The 14529-nt window shown below is 57.4% G+C and overlaps 1 protein-coding gene across 1 annotated transcript; it reads right to left on the bottom strand.

Annotated features, from left to right (window-relative positions):
• Positions 1-124: 124 nt before the first annotated feature.
• HPODL_04922 (Midasin) lies at positions 125-14452 on the bottom strand (the record flags this gene model as incomplete). The annotated part of the gene is made up of 1 exon (XM_014081278.1): positions 125-14452. The coding sequence occupies one exon, from the start codon at positions 14450-14452 to the stop codon at positions 125-127; it is 14328 nt and encodes a 4775-aa protein (XP_013936753.1).
• Between the last annotated feature and the right edge of the window lie 77 nt (positions 14453-14529).

Consider the following 14529-nt stretch of genomic DNA (forward strand, 5'->3'; position numbering starts at 1 on the left):
TGGGCCTGGGGGAGATGATATAGGGGGTTACGCTTGGGGGGAAGGAGAACGCGAGGGAAGGAGAAGGCGAACAACTTCTTTTTAAAAAAATCTTAGCTAATCAAATAATTATTTTCTCCACTATCTATCTTTCTCCTGTCTCGGCAAAGAACTGGCGCAGAATAGAGGCCAGCATCTCCGGCAGCTCCTCGATTTCACTCACCACCACGTAGTATTCGAATGGGAATGTGTCCAGGTACTTGTCAACCTGCAGTTTGAGCTCGCCCGACGCGTCGGGAACGTATTTTGCCTGGCTCATCTGCAATATACTCTCAGTGTTGGCTATGCCGTCAATGACCACGAAAACCAGCATAATGTGGTTTTCGCGCGCGCGCCGCACCAGTCGCCGGATTGTGTCGTGGTCCTCGCACACTCCGTCCGAAAGAACAATCTCCAGCTGCCACAGATTCTCCGAAGCCGGTTTGGTAGCAGCAAACAGCTCCAGCGACGTAGCCACGAGCCTGCGCACGTCGGTGCGCGTCTGCTCGAATGTAAATTGCTGGAACACTTTTGTGCCTGAATCGGCGGTGAACTGGGCATCGAACGGATGCACCACGTCAGTAGACTCACCAAACTTGACGACCGAAAGCTGGCCGGACTCAAGCTGGGTCAACGCCTTGGAAACGAGCGCGATCGACTGGAACGCGATCTCGACGGCTTTAGACTCGGCCATCGACTTGGAGTCGTCGACGGCAATCATGATCTGGTACTGCCGCTTGCTAGGCTTGGTTCTGCGCATCCAGATCTTGTCCTTACGGAACTGCGACGCAATGTACGGGATGATTTTCTTCATATTGAGCCGCTTGCCCGTCTTGTAGTCGCCCTTGAGCTTTGTGGCCACCGTAGGCTCGAGAATCAGCCTCAGCTGCTCGCACAGCCCCGCCGTAAACTCCCGTGTGGCCTCGTCCGCCCGCTGCCACAGCATACTGGCCTCCTCCAGCGGACGCGTCGCCGTGGTGCGAGGTGTGATAGCGTCGATCGGCGCGTCCTCCTCCTCCACGTCCTCGTCCATCTCGTCGTCTGCCTGCAAACCGGGCACGCGCTCCTGCTTGATGTCTGGAGTGCGATCGGTCTGCGCAGCGTCAGCGACGCCTTCGACGCCTTCAACGTCGCCCGCGTCACCGCCGTCGGCGGCTCCCTGCTCCTGCTCCTGTTCCTGTTCCGGCGCCTGTTCCGGCTCCTCGATCTCCATCTCGTCGTCCATCTTCATCGCCTGGTCCTGCGCCGCAGCCCCAACGGCCTGGGTGTCGCTCTGCGCGTTCTCCCCGTCAAGGTGCTGGAACTCGTCCGGGTTTTCGCCCGTCTGCTCCGCCGCGTCCACGTCGGCCTCCAATATCTCCTGGTGCCGTCTGTAGAACTCCTTGAGCGAGTCTCCGAGCTGCTTGAGCGTGCTGGCGGCCGACTCGCGCGACCGGTCGGTCTGCTCCTGCGCGTCCTGCGCCTGTGCCGCGCCGCTCGCGCCCACGTTGTCCTGCTCTGTCTCTGCGGTTGCACTGGCGCCCTCGGCCTGCGCGCCGTCGTCTGCTGCCGCTGCCGAGTCTGCGTCCCGCACGGCGTCCGGTGCACTGTCCGCACCGCCCTCGGCTGCGTCGGCTGCGTCTGCCTCTGGAGCGGGCTCCGTCTTGAGCTCCTCAGACTCTTCCTCACCTTCTTCACCTTTTTCTCCTTCTTCACCTATTTCTCCTTCCTCACCTTTTTCTCCTTCGTCTTCTGCGTCCTCGTCTTCTGCGTCCTCCTCAGCCAATTCGCCCTCACCTCCAGCTTCCTCTTCACCATCAGCCTCCTCCTCTTTCTCCTCCTCTTCTCCCTCTTCTCCCTCCTCTTTTTCCTCCTCCTTTTCTTTCTCTTCTCCCTCCTCTGCACCCTCGTTTTCCTCTACCTCATCAATTTCCATGTCATCCGCTTCTTCTCCCTCGCTTTCCTCCTCACCATCCAGATTCAGGTCCTCCGGCAGCTCCAGGGCCTCGCCCTGCTCGGCCTCCATCTCTGCGTCGTCGCCGTCGCGCACCTCGTCCTCCTGCTCGCCAACGTCCTCTTCCTCGCCGTCGCTAGCCTCCTCGGCCTTTTCCTGCTCCCCGTCGCCGTCTCCTTCCTTCTCCTCGTCCACGGCTTCCATATCCTCGCCCGTCTGGCCCTTCAGGTCGTCCTTCTCTTTCTCTTTCTCGCCAGACGCCTCCTCATCCCACATCTTCTCGTCTACAGCGTTGGGGTCCAGATCGTCCACGTCGCCAACCTCCTCGTCGGCAGACTCCTCATCGTTCTCACCGTCGTCTTCGTCGCCGTCCTGAGCGTCCATTTCTTCCAGGTCGCCCTGCATGTCGCCCTCCACGTCGACGGCATCGTCGTTATCGGCTTCTTCGTCTTTCTCATCTCGCTCCTGCTTTCCCCCAACAAGATCGTCCAGATTCTCATCCTCCTCCACATCCTTCGAGTGGTTCGTCGCGCCGTCGCCGTCGCCCAGCCCAGTGCCGCTCTCCGCAGGCCCAGTTTCCTCGTCGCTGGCTCCTTCCGGCGAACAGAACCCGTCGGTGGCAACGCTCAATAATAGCGTGCACAACTCAAAAAGACCACGTGAGACCCCCACGTAGTTTGCCTGCGCTTTGCGGAGCACAATACTTGCCGCGTTGAAGTAGTGCTCCAAAACGGGCACCACGTAGCACAGCAGCCCACGCACAGAACCGTCAACGTCGTCGTCGTAGTGCAACTGCTCCAATAACCGCACAAAGTTGCCAACCCGCTCTTTCAGCACATCGCCATACAATAGGCCCATCAGCTTTGCCAATCGACGCTGGCTGTCCACAAACCAGTTGTCTGCGTCCTCGTCGAGTCCCTCAGCTTGCAACTGCCGGATCTTTTGGATACTGACTAGAACAGAGCCAAACAGCTCGCTGCCGGCCGCGGAGACGTTGGCGTCGTGTTCGACCAGCGACAGCTGCTCGAGCGAGACCGACGCGTCGAGCCAGTCCAGCACGGTGTCTGCGACAAAAGCGAGTGCTGGATGAGACTGTTTCCACGCGCCTAGCTGTGTGCGCAGGGAGTCGAGTCCGCGCCGCGCAGCGTTCAGTCTGTCCCAGTCGCTCTGTGTGAGCAGCCGGTTCTCGAGTACCAGTTGCAGGTCCTCAACTTTCAGCACAGGGCCCGCTTCGAGCCCTGCAGCCACCTCAGAAACTTTGGTTGCCATGGCAACCACCTCGGGCAACTTGTTCACCATGGCAACGACGTGCGTGGCGTGTGGATCAACACCGACAATCTTGTCTGTCGTGGCAGGGCGCAAGGTCCTCAGTGCTTTCTCCACGGCATCCCGTGCAGCACACACATCTCCGATCTTGTGTCGCGTCGCGACTAGCGACACTAGCACGTTCTCAGCAGCAGCTAGCGCCTTCTGCGCGTCCGTCACGGGCACCTCCGCGTGGCAGTTAGCAACGGCCGCGCGCAAGCGCGGCAGCAGCTCCAGCACACGGAAAAAGTACACATCGCAGCCCTCGAGGGCTGTGTGGCGGAACGTACGCGCATTGGCCAGCACCGCCGTCGTCGACGCTAACAGGGCCTGAGTTTTTGTGTTGGTCTGCAGCTTGAGCCCGCTGCGACGCAGCTCCTTCAAAGTGTCGCTCAGCAGCTTGCGTTTCTCCTGTTTGAGAGCCGCCACTTGCTTTTTGTTCTCGTCAGTTAGCGTTTTTGGCGTTTCTGTACGCAGCTTTTCTGCTGCTTGGACAATTTCGTGGCAGAACTCATAGAACGGAGCAACAGGCTCCGCTGCGAGTTCGCCCAGATAGGTTTCCATGTTGCGGTGGACAGTGCGGATGTTTCTGAACATTGCAATGTCCGTAGTCGGCATGTCTCCAAGCTCAACAGGGCAGGTACCAATATTCTTTGGCAAAAATTGACTCACTGGTGCTTTCAGTCCACTCTGTATCATATCATCCACCGTGCCGTTCAAAACGTCCCGGTACCGGCGCACGAGTTTGTACAGGCTTTGGTGCGACTTGCGCGAGCTCTGTTTTAGAGCATCGACATTGATATCCTTCCAGCTGGCTAGCAAAATAACTTCCTTGACCTGTTTCTCTAGCACCTTCTTTTCCGCAGTCACTGTTTCCTCAACGGCAACCAGGAACGGCTGGAAAAAGTCTAGCACGTTGTACAATGCGTCATATAGCTCCTGCTGAGCCTTAACATGCTCCGCAAATGCCTGCACCAGCCTGAATCGGTGCCTCATGTCACCGCGCGTGGCCCGCGAAATAAACACGTTCACGGCACTCACCAGCTGCGCCACGTCCTGATTTTCCGGCACGACAACGCTCTCAAACAAGTGGAACCACCACTTGCCCATACTGGTCTCGATGGCGCGCTCCTCGTTCGCTAGAATCTCCTTCCACGAACTCAGCTCCAGCCGTCTCCACGACACAACCAGATCGGCCAGATTCTGGAAGTGCCGCTGCAACGACACACCCGAGTGCGCATATTTCTCCCACTCGTTCACAAACGTGTAGATCTGCTCAATTTTCGCCAGCAGCCGGAACAGCGGCGTGTCTGCCCGGTACGCCAGATACTCCTCGCAGATGCGGAACAGCTGCTGCAAGGTTGCATGCTCGGGCCACTGCTGAAGTAGCTCGCTCACGTGACCTTGCAGGGCGAGCACGAGCTGGCCCGAGCGGCGAGTTTCGTGCGGGCTGAAGTCGCGGTAGAAGTCGAGCGTGCGGTTTTCGTTCGTGGCGAACGTGTCCATGGCACAGGCTACCTGTAGGATGGAGCTGGCAAGCAGCGAAGGCGTGTTGACCGCACAGCTCTCTCGGGCAACTAGTTGCCCGACACTGTCCACGACAGTCGCGCCTTCCAGCACCAGCTGTTGCAGTCCGAGAGGGCAGTCTAAGTGGTAGCTGCAAAAGGCATTCGAAAGCTCCGCGTACAGTTCGTCCCAGCCCGTCTTTTGCGCGCCACCCGCGACCTCAATCTCCGCGTCAGGGAATAGTTGCGCAAACTCTTTTTCAGCATCGACGCTGGCGTCGTCGTACTGGAACACGCCGTGCTGTTTCGACTCTTGCTCTTCGAGTTTGAGTCGCCGCATGCTCCAGCGGTAATACGCCGTCATCAGCGCCGCGTGCAGCAGCTCATCTGTGTTGGCTGCATACTGGCGCTGGAAATGCAGTGCCTTGACCTCAAACACAATCAGCTTCTCTGCGTCGACCGCGTCGATCGACTGCGATTTCACAAGCTTGTTGGTCTGCCCCAGCGTCTGTGCGAGTTTATCGGCATTGCCTAGCACAGACGGGTCAACGGGCCAGAGTTTTGAGTCGCACGGCTTTCTCTCACCAAGAAGATCAAGACCCAGCCGCAAAGCGTACACAAAGCCCGCTAGCACGTCGTTGAGGTCGGCAAACTCGCTGAAGTTCTGTCTGAGGCGCAGGAAAAACTGTGTTGAGTTGCGGTGCAGGTTCTGCACCTCAAGTGTGCTCTTTGCCATGGTGGCCTCGGCTGCCTCCATCAGCGACCCCACAGTCCTGTTTCTCACCGCAGAGTCCAAAAAGATCGTCCATTCCTGGAATAGTGCCTCGATCGGCTCGCCCGACCGATACACCTTTGGCGCCGCAGGGGCAGCTTCGTCGACGATCGGCAGCAGAGTCTCAACGTGCACAGCCCTATCGCCAAACGCCACGCCGCAATATGCCGCCCACGAGTTGCGAATATCAGTCACAAGCCGTTGCAACCGCACATAGTCGTCGTTGATCACGTGATCAGCAACTGCCGGGTCGTTGGCCTGGCTTGGCACAAACAGCTGGAGCATGCCGCAGGCAAAGAGGACCCAGGCGCGGCCGAGGTCTTTGCGTGTGGCGTGGGCAAGCAGCACGGGCGCAAAAAAGTGCGCAAACACGTCGGCAAAGAACGGCATGTCGCGCAGCGTAGTCTGGTAGCCGGCGATGGACTGGGCAGAAACAGAATTATTCAGTTGAGCAAATTCCGTCGTGTTGCCCGTGTGGATCGCACAGATGTGCAAGACCCAGTGCACCAGGAGCAGCCGCAGGTTTTCCAACGGGCTATTTAGTGCCGTGCTATTTTTCACAACCGTTTGCAGTAAGAACTTAGAATCTGCCAGGGCCTCGTCTATGGCTGCTCCAGAGAGTTGTTTCATATTCTGGCCGGCGCCGACAAGCTGTTCGACCAGCTGCTGGCCCAGAAGCCCCGAGATCTTGGACTGCGAGTCTCCTGCCCACAGGTTATCCAGGATCCGCGGATACGGCTTGAACGTGCTCTGGTTCCACTTGGTGAGCGAGAGCGTTGGTCTGGCGGCCAGGAGCGCAAGTTTCAAGTTTTCTGCGCTCATGGCGAGCGGCTGGTTGCCGCTGCAGCATGCAAGGTCGACAAAGTTGAGCATCAGGTCGAATAAGGCGGAATAGTGATGCTTTCTGGTGTTCAGGAAAGAGGTCGAGATTTGCTTTAATGCGGCGATTTTCTCCGTGATCTCGTCCAAGTAATCCACAGAACCGCCTGCCACACTTTGTTCAAGCATCGTGACAAACGTCTGTCTCAGATTTGCAACCACCTCGAAATTCTCCGAGTATTGCTCCATACAGACCTGGTCGAACTCGGCCGCCGCCTCGACGACCAGGTGGTATTTCTTCCACGATTCAGCCGTCGCCGGATACACAGCCTTGCACTTTTCCCAGATCAGCGCCATCGAGTGGCCTTGGCGGAGCTCCAGCTGCTTGGCGAACGACTGTGCCACAGCGCGCAGAGGCTCGCCGTTGCCGGTGTAATTATCCAGCCAAGCCAGGATTTTTTCCTGGTAAATACGCAGCTTGGTTTCGTGCTGCACGGTCGAACAGTCCACGATGCTCTGCCAAATAAACATCAGCTTGAACAGCGAGCGGAACTGGCCAGGAATGGTCCACCGACAGTCCGCTTGCTTTAGCTCCGATAGCACAAAGTCGGCAATTCCGAGCACAAGGCCATAAACGTCGAGTCGCGGCACATTTTTCAGCGTTCTTCCAGCGGCTTGTGCTGCTGACCGTTCAAGGTAGGTGAGTTCTGTAACCTTGGCGTTTTCGGCGCGCGTGTGCAGCTTTTTCAGGAATTCCTGAGCACTGTAGAGCATGCCCACGACGTGGAAGAAATAGACCGTTTCTGGCGAGTCGAGCTGCGGCCGTTGCTGGGCCAGACCGTTCAAAATATAGGCGTTGAGCACCGGGTTGAGCGACTGCGCGGCAACGGCCACTTTTATTGGCTTGTTTGTCTGCGCGGCCTCATACAGTTCTGAAATCTGCGGTGGAAGCTGTAGCGAGCTGTAAAACTCGAGTCGCCCAGTAATTTGCTCCAGAGCGGCGCGAATGTGTCCAAAGTTTGGCAATTTCGCCGCATTTGCAACCAGCGCAGAAATCTTTGCGTGCGACCACATTGGCAGCGCTGCCGCTGCAACGTCTGCAAGATGCTCGCCCGACATGCTCAACGCGTCGGCCAGCACGGCGAGCGGAGCCACCGCAGCGTCGTATGAGCTCACGTGAGCCGAGACACTCTCCCGTGCCAGTAGCCGTCTATCAAAGCGTGTGGCACGTTGCTCAATCTGTTCGAGGTAGATTTCAATGCCCCTGTTGCGCATAGCACGCGAAAGTTCGCCGTATCTTGGATCGGCAGTCAAAAATAGCCGGAAACCAGGATGTGGGCGCAAATGGCGCGGGTTGCCGTCGGCGTCGGTGCACTCATTAATGACCAGCGAGCCGTCCATTTCCAGCAGCGAGTTCAGCCTGTCCAACACGCTCGGACTGCACAGGTTGGCGTTGTCCAGCACAAGCCAGTGACCTTTTTCGACGGCCTGCACGAGCAGACTGTCAAACCAACGGAACTTGATCTTGTCGCCCTGGCCGAGCTTTTCGCATAGAACCTTGTACCGAGCTTCCAACAGCTGGAACTTGTCCGATGCCACGGATTGCTGTAGCACGGCAAAATGCTGTTGCAATTGGCCGAACTGTGCTTTAGAAATCTCGTTCATAGCTAAGTAGTCGATGAACCGCAGCGTGTGCTGCAGAACGGCCGTGTCGCCTGTGTTAGACAGCAAATTGTACGCCGCGGCCTCCATCAAATACGTCTGCAAATCCTGTGCAAACTCGGCAATCTCACGTGACAGGTCGTCCTGCTCGTAGCCACCCAAAATGTCCATGCTGTCAATGTCGTTGTTCATCGAGAACTCGTACAGCCGCGTGCCGACGACGCCGGCTGCAAACCTGATCAGCTCGGTCTTGCCTGCGTTCGTGGGGCCGACAAGGATCAGCGGCCACTGTTTCTTGACACACCGCAGCAGCGTCTCCAGCGCCGTGAAATTGCACTGCAGCGGGCTTAGCTTGTCGTCGGCGAGATACTGGTTCAGTCTATTGCGCGGCACAAGCTCGGCCTGGCATTGCACGTGATCTAGGGTCATCTGATAGTACGGCGCAGTTGAAGCTCTGGCACCAAACACTTGCTCGTACAGCTCTTGTGCGCGCGCTCTGTCGGCAGCCGTGCGGAAACGGTGCTGAACCACCATCTCGAAAAAGTCACCGGGGGTTGGCGACTCTAGCAGGCTCGGTGAGCTCATAAGCGAGAGCCACCGCAGCGTATCCCGCAAATTAAACTCCCACGGCCCACCAACAGCTCCCCATTTACGGTGGAGCACCACCTCTTTTTCCAGCAGCGAAACAAAGTCCACCAGCTTGTCACTCACCTTGTGATCCAGCTGTGGATACAAATGACGCGCAATCATCTTCAGATCCACCTCCGTCAGCATATCCACATAAACCACCGAGAACCGGTTCACAAACGATTTCGGCAAACCTTTTCTGCCTCCTCCTTGGTGCTGTGGGTTTTGAGCAGCAAACACCAAAAATTCTGGGTGGCTGCGGAAACTTCTGTCCAACTCAGGGATATACGCCTCACCACGGTGGTCGAGACACGCGTTCAACCCTTCCAGGACAGACTGCGACGCCAAGTTCATCTCATCGAGCAAAACCCAGTCGCCACGCTTCATGGCACGCAAAAACGGCGCGTCGCGCCATCTAAACTCGCCGGCCTCGCCGTCGTCAACAGGCGAGTCCGATCCAAACAGATCGATCAGGTCTGTCTGTTCGGAAAGATTGATCCGCGTAAGACTTTTGCCGACGGCCGCCGCCAGCGCGGAAACAAGACTGGTCTTGCCCACGCCGGGACTGCCCTCGAGCAGGATCGGCTTGTGGATCTGCATCGCACGCACCACACGCATTGCGTTCGCCGCCGTCGTTGGTGCAGCCAGGTTGAAGTTCGAGTCCTGATTGGCCGAGACCCTCGAAACACGGAACTCGCCGCATGTCACGTGGTGTTCGGTCACGTGAACCTCGCATGGTGCCGTGTACAGCGGTTGCAAGTCCAAACCGCTAAATTCGGCGAGCTTCCGCACAAACTCGAGTTTTGTCTGGCGTAGACGTTCCTCGTTGTCGGCGAGAAACGCGGTGTTGTTCGTTCCCAGCCCATCGATAAACACCATGCATGCGCCGTGCAGCAGGGCCGCAGAGGGCGCCGTTCCGTTGGCCGTGGCCGAGTTGATGAACGTGACCCACGCCAGAATGTCTCTGAGTGAGATGACGCCGCTCGTGGCGGAGCCGTTGCCCAGCCGCAGGCCGTACCATTCCGAAAAGCGCACCACGGCGTCTGCCAGGTGGCTATTTCCCGGCACGAGTTGCGACTCGACGATCTGCCGCACGTCGTCAAAACTCTCCATCGACGGCACCCATATTTCGGTAAATCTGTTCCGCAGCGCTGGCGACAGCTCTTTCTTGCCGTAGTCGCCGCCCGGATTCATCGTGGCGAAGAACTGGAAGTTTTCGTGGGCCACCACGGCGGCGTCCTCGCTTCCCTTTTCGGCAAGCAGCAGGCTACGTTCAGGCTCCAGCACAGAGTTCAATCTTTCGAGCACAGAGTCGTCCGCCAGCGAGATCTCATCCAGCAGGAAGAAACAGCCGTTTTTCATCGCCGTGACCAGCGGGCCGTCGAACCACTCGAAAAGCACGCGCGACGCAGCCAGCAGCTGCTCCACGGTCGTGATTTCTTGGTCAGAAAGCGCACCCTGACGCCGCAGATCGTTGTAGACGTCCATAGCGGGCTCTAGGCCGTCATACGTGGCGCCGTGCGCGGCCAGCACGCTGCGTAGACCCGCCTCGAGGTTATCCTTGAGTTTCTGTCTATTTCTGACGGGTCTTTGCGAGCCAAGCAAATCGCCGGTCTCGGTGTTCTGGTGTGCATTGACAACGACCAGCTCTTTGCCGTAGAACTCAGCGACCAGCTGGCAGACCGTTGTTTTCCCGCACCCGGTCTCACCCACTAGCAACAACGGCTCCTTGTACTTGATAGACGTGGCCACCAACACGGCGAGCCGGCGCATGGCCTTGGTCCAGACCACCGGTCCTGGCCGCTGCAACAGCGGCGCAAGTTCCTGCTGCTCGAGCTGGGCGTAGTATCCGTCCACGTCGAGCTTGACACGCATCACCTTCTCGATCGCGGTTTTGACCACCTCTTTTTCCTCTGTCCGTCGCACACGTTCAGCTAGCAACATGTACCCGTTGGCGGCGAGCTGCTCATAGCCGACGGCGTCGCGCAAGGCCCAGCGGAACAGGTCGCGCAACGTGGCAAAGGAGTTCTTCTTTTCGAATAGCCGGGTGCTCTGCCGCTGCACAGACAGCTCCTTGTACACCTCGACGATTTTGCGCGCGTACGAGGGCGCAATTTGGCACCGTTCGCGCAAGATGATCTCAAGCTCGTCCTGCGGAATGTCGTCAAAGTGGAGCTCCAAAAACCGGTTGCGGAACGCCTTGGACAGCACTTTTCTGCCCCCGTACAGCCCTGGCGGGTTCTGCGTGGCAAAGAGCATAAAGTCGGGGTGTGGCCGCACCACCTCCTGGGTTTCCGGGATGAACAGCTCTCTGTTGTCGTCGAGCAGTCTGTTGAGCGCCTCGAGCACGTCGGTCGGCGCGAGGTTGAGCTCGTCCAGCACGATCCAATGGCCCTTACGCAACGCATCCACCAGCACCCCCTCGCGGAAAACAAGCTTGCCCGTGTCGTCCGACACGTATGTTCCCAGATACTCCTGCAAGTCGGTGTGTTCGTGGTTGTTGATGCGCACAAACGTGTGCCCGGTGATTTTCGCTAGATAACTGATCATCGAGGTCTTGCCCGCCGAGGTCGGACCCTGGATCAGCACAGGGAACCGGCCGCTGGACGCGCGCACAAGGTTCATCAGATTCTTTTCCACAAACGGCGTCATGATGTAGTGCGGCTGCTGCTCTGGCTCGTGTGGCCCACGGCGCATCCAGTAGTGCTTGAACTGCACGTAACGCTGCGTGTCGCTGGATGGGTCTGCTGGAACCTGTGCCAGCACGGACCGGGCGTTTTTCAACCGCTGGATCGTGTGTTTCTCAATCAGCGGCCGCAGCTTGGCCTCCGACTCGGCGTCCAGCAGCGTCAAAAACGCCATACAAAAACCCTCGTACAGCGACCGTCTGAGACCGTAGATGGCCACAATGTCCCGCACGTACTGCAGAGTGCGCGTGAGCGTGCGCACGCTGAAGTGCGGCTTCTGGTTGCTGCCGTCGACAATCTCGTTCGTGTCGGCGAGCCGCTTTGCCGCAAGGTACAGCTCCGCGACGTCGTTGCCGACCCACTCGTCGGCCAGCGCGTAGCGGCCGATGTAGCTGTCGATGATCATGAGCAGGTCTGCAATGTCCTGGTCGGGCGAGTGCACGTAGATCTCGGTGAACCGCGACCGTATGCCTTCGGGCAAGTCTTTCTTGCCCACGTCGGTAGCAGGGTTCATGCAGCCGAAAATGCGGAAATCGGGGTGCGCCTTGACGCTCTCGACGTCTCCCTTCTCTGACAGCAGCAAGTTTCGCTGCGCGGTCTCCTCGTTCAGCAGCTCTGCGACGCTGTCAAGCGTTTCTGGTGCTGCCAGGTTCATCTCGTCCAACAGCACCCAGTCGCCGCTGCGCACGGCGTGCACCAGCGAGCCCTCGACAAACTTGAACACAAGCGACTTGTCGGCGGAGCTGGCCTGTTTCTCGAACTCGCGCACCCGTTCATACAACGCCCGCCACTCGGCCATCAGCGCCGCCTTGTCGGTGTCGTTGAGCTTGCGTTTTTTCGCAAGCTCGTCGTCCTGCTTTGCAAACAGCGTTTCGGCCATCTTGAACGCCTCGCGCCACAGCCGCACAACGCCCTTCCACTGCGCTCTGTTGAACATCTTGGCCAGCAGTTTCAGGAATTGCTCGTTCTTCTTCACGGAAAACGACCGCCGGAACAGCTCCTCGAAGTCCTCCTGTAGCGGGATCGCCAGACTCTTGGTCGTCACCGGCTTGAACCCGCCAAGCAGGTCGCCCACCTCGGTCTGCTGCGACACGTTGATCACGGTGAGTTTCTTGTTGAGCAGCCGCGCCATCTCCTGGACAATCGTCGTCTTTCCCGTTCCTGTTTCTCCAACAAGCAGCAGCGGCTCGCACAGCGCGACACCAACGCCGATCTTCTCCATCAGCCGCAGACAATGGTTCGTCCGGGCAAACGCTGTGCTCTTGCGCGCCGGCTTCAGCCCAAGAGCCGTCTTTTTGCGCAGGTGTGCCCTTCCCACAGACACAGAGTCGGGGAATTCCTCGAACGACGGCACGTGCTTGTTCAGATGCACCGTTGCCCGCGACGTCGGCACCTCCAAACACACAGCAACGGCCTGGACGACGGCCTCGATCGGGCTGCGCTCAACTATCGAGCTCGTGAAACAGTCCACTGTTTCCTGGAAAATCAGGTCAAACACCTCCTCCGGAAGCAGACTGGCGCTGTCGACGTGCCGATCCTCCAGAATCCGCGTGCAACGTCTGCACAGTTTCATGAGATCTCGGATGGTGAGAGCTCTGGGCTGCGCGCCCCTGTTCATGCTCAGAAACTTGCGCGAGTCGTATAGTTCCTTCACGCTCTGGAAACACTTGATAAACATGGCCGTGAAATTTGCCAGCAGCGGGAACTTGGTGTCCAGAATCGTGCGCAGCTCCTTTGTGTCGAGCTCCTCAAGCTCTACAACGTTCCACAGCCGCAAACCAATCATGTCGGGCAAAGTTATCTTGCGCAAATCGCCTGCAACACGCAGCGACGAGATCAGCTGGAACCCGTTTGCGGCCTTAATCACCTCGCCTCGAGATGGAATGGTAAGCTCTCTTTTTTCCAGCAAGCTGAGCAAAATCGACAAGACCTCGTTTGGCGCCTTGTCGATGTCCTCCACAAGCACCCAACGGCCTTCCTTGACGGCTGTGGTCAAAACGCCGTTTTTCCATTCAAAAGTGCCCGGCTTGGCTCCCGACGAGTACGTTCCCAGAAGCAGCTTCGAGTCCGTCTGCTGGTTCAGATGGATCTTGACCATTGTGTCCAGCTGCAGCTTTTTGGCCACCTCGTTGATCAGAAATGTCTTGCCCGTTCCCGAACGGCCTACCAACAGCACAGGCTCGGACCTCTGTATGCTTTGCGCCAGCTGGTTCATGGAGGCAAGGGACTTTGGAAGCGGCACAAACTCGGAGCTAGCAACATTTTCTGTTCTGCCACGCACCAAGCCGCCAATGTTGGGAATCACCACGTCAGCCACGATCGTTGCACCGACAGAAAAGTCTTGCTGCACAAATTTGACGGTATATTTATTTTCCGCGCGTGCAGGCTGTAGACACGGGTATTTCAGCAGATCAGCAAGCCGTTGTGCCTCGTACAAGGCAACGAACTCGTAGTCGATCTGGTCCACGCCCTCATAGACGCCCAAAAAAGGGCCCGGACCAATATGGTTGCGAATCATTTCAACGGCCACCTTTTCGGACAGAAACAGGTGGATGGCGAGGATCTTGATTGCAAGCAGCTTGTTGACAGAAGACAACTTCTCAGAATTAATTGCAGAGTGTAAAAGTGCAGAGTCCACGTACCGGTGGAACTTTTCCCTATCCGCAGTCAGAAGCCTGAAAAAAGATAGGAAGATGGACTGCAGTTCGTGCTGGTCGATGGTTTCGATGTTGATCATGCTGAAAAAATGGTTTTTCTGCAAATAGTACTCGATTATTGTCAAAGTTTCCGGACAGCTCGTGCCGATCTTGGCCAGACTGCTCAGGGCCACGGACCCTGCAACACACACAGATTTGTTGTGCTGTCTCAAATACGCCCTTTCGATCTCGTCGTTGCTGGCAATACGCGACACCACCTCAACCACAAGCGGCCTCAGAGCACACACGTAGGCGGCAGTGGCATTAATGTCGAGAAAATGGAGTGCTATGTTCGATAAGTTGGCAGAGTTGGAAATATTCTTATCAAAAAGGTACGGATCGGGAACAAGACGGCCCGGAAACTGGGCCTGTATCTCCCGATAAATTTTAAAGTACTGCTGGAAGTCTATGACTAGCGAATATGACATGCTGGTTGACGTCCAAGGGATGTACTCTATAATGTATATGAAATATTTTTCCTAAATTTTTTTTTTAGCTTTACACC

Source organism: Ogataea parapolymorpha, chromosome II, assembly GCF_000187245.1.
Source record: "Ogataea parapolymorpha DL-1 chromosome II, whole genome shotgun sequence".
Taxonomy (NCBI): Eukaryota; Fungi; Ascomycota; class Pichiomycetes; order Pichiales; family Pichiaceae; genus Ogataea; species Ogataea parapolymorpha.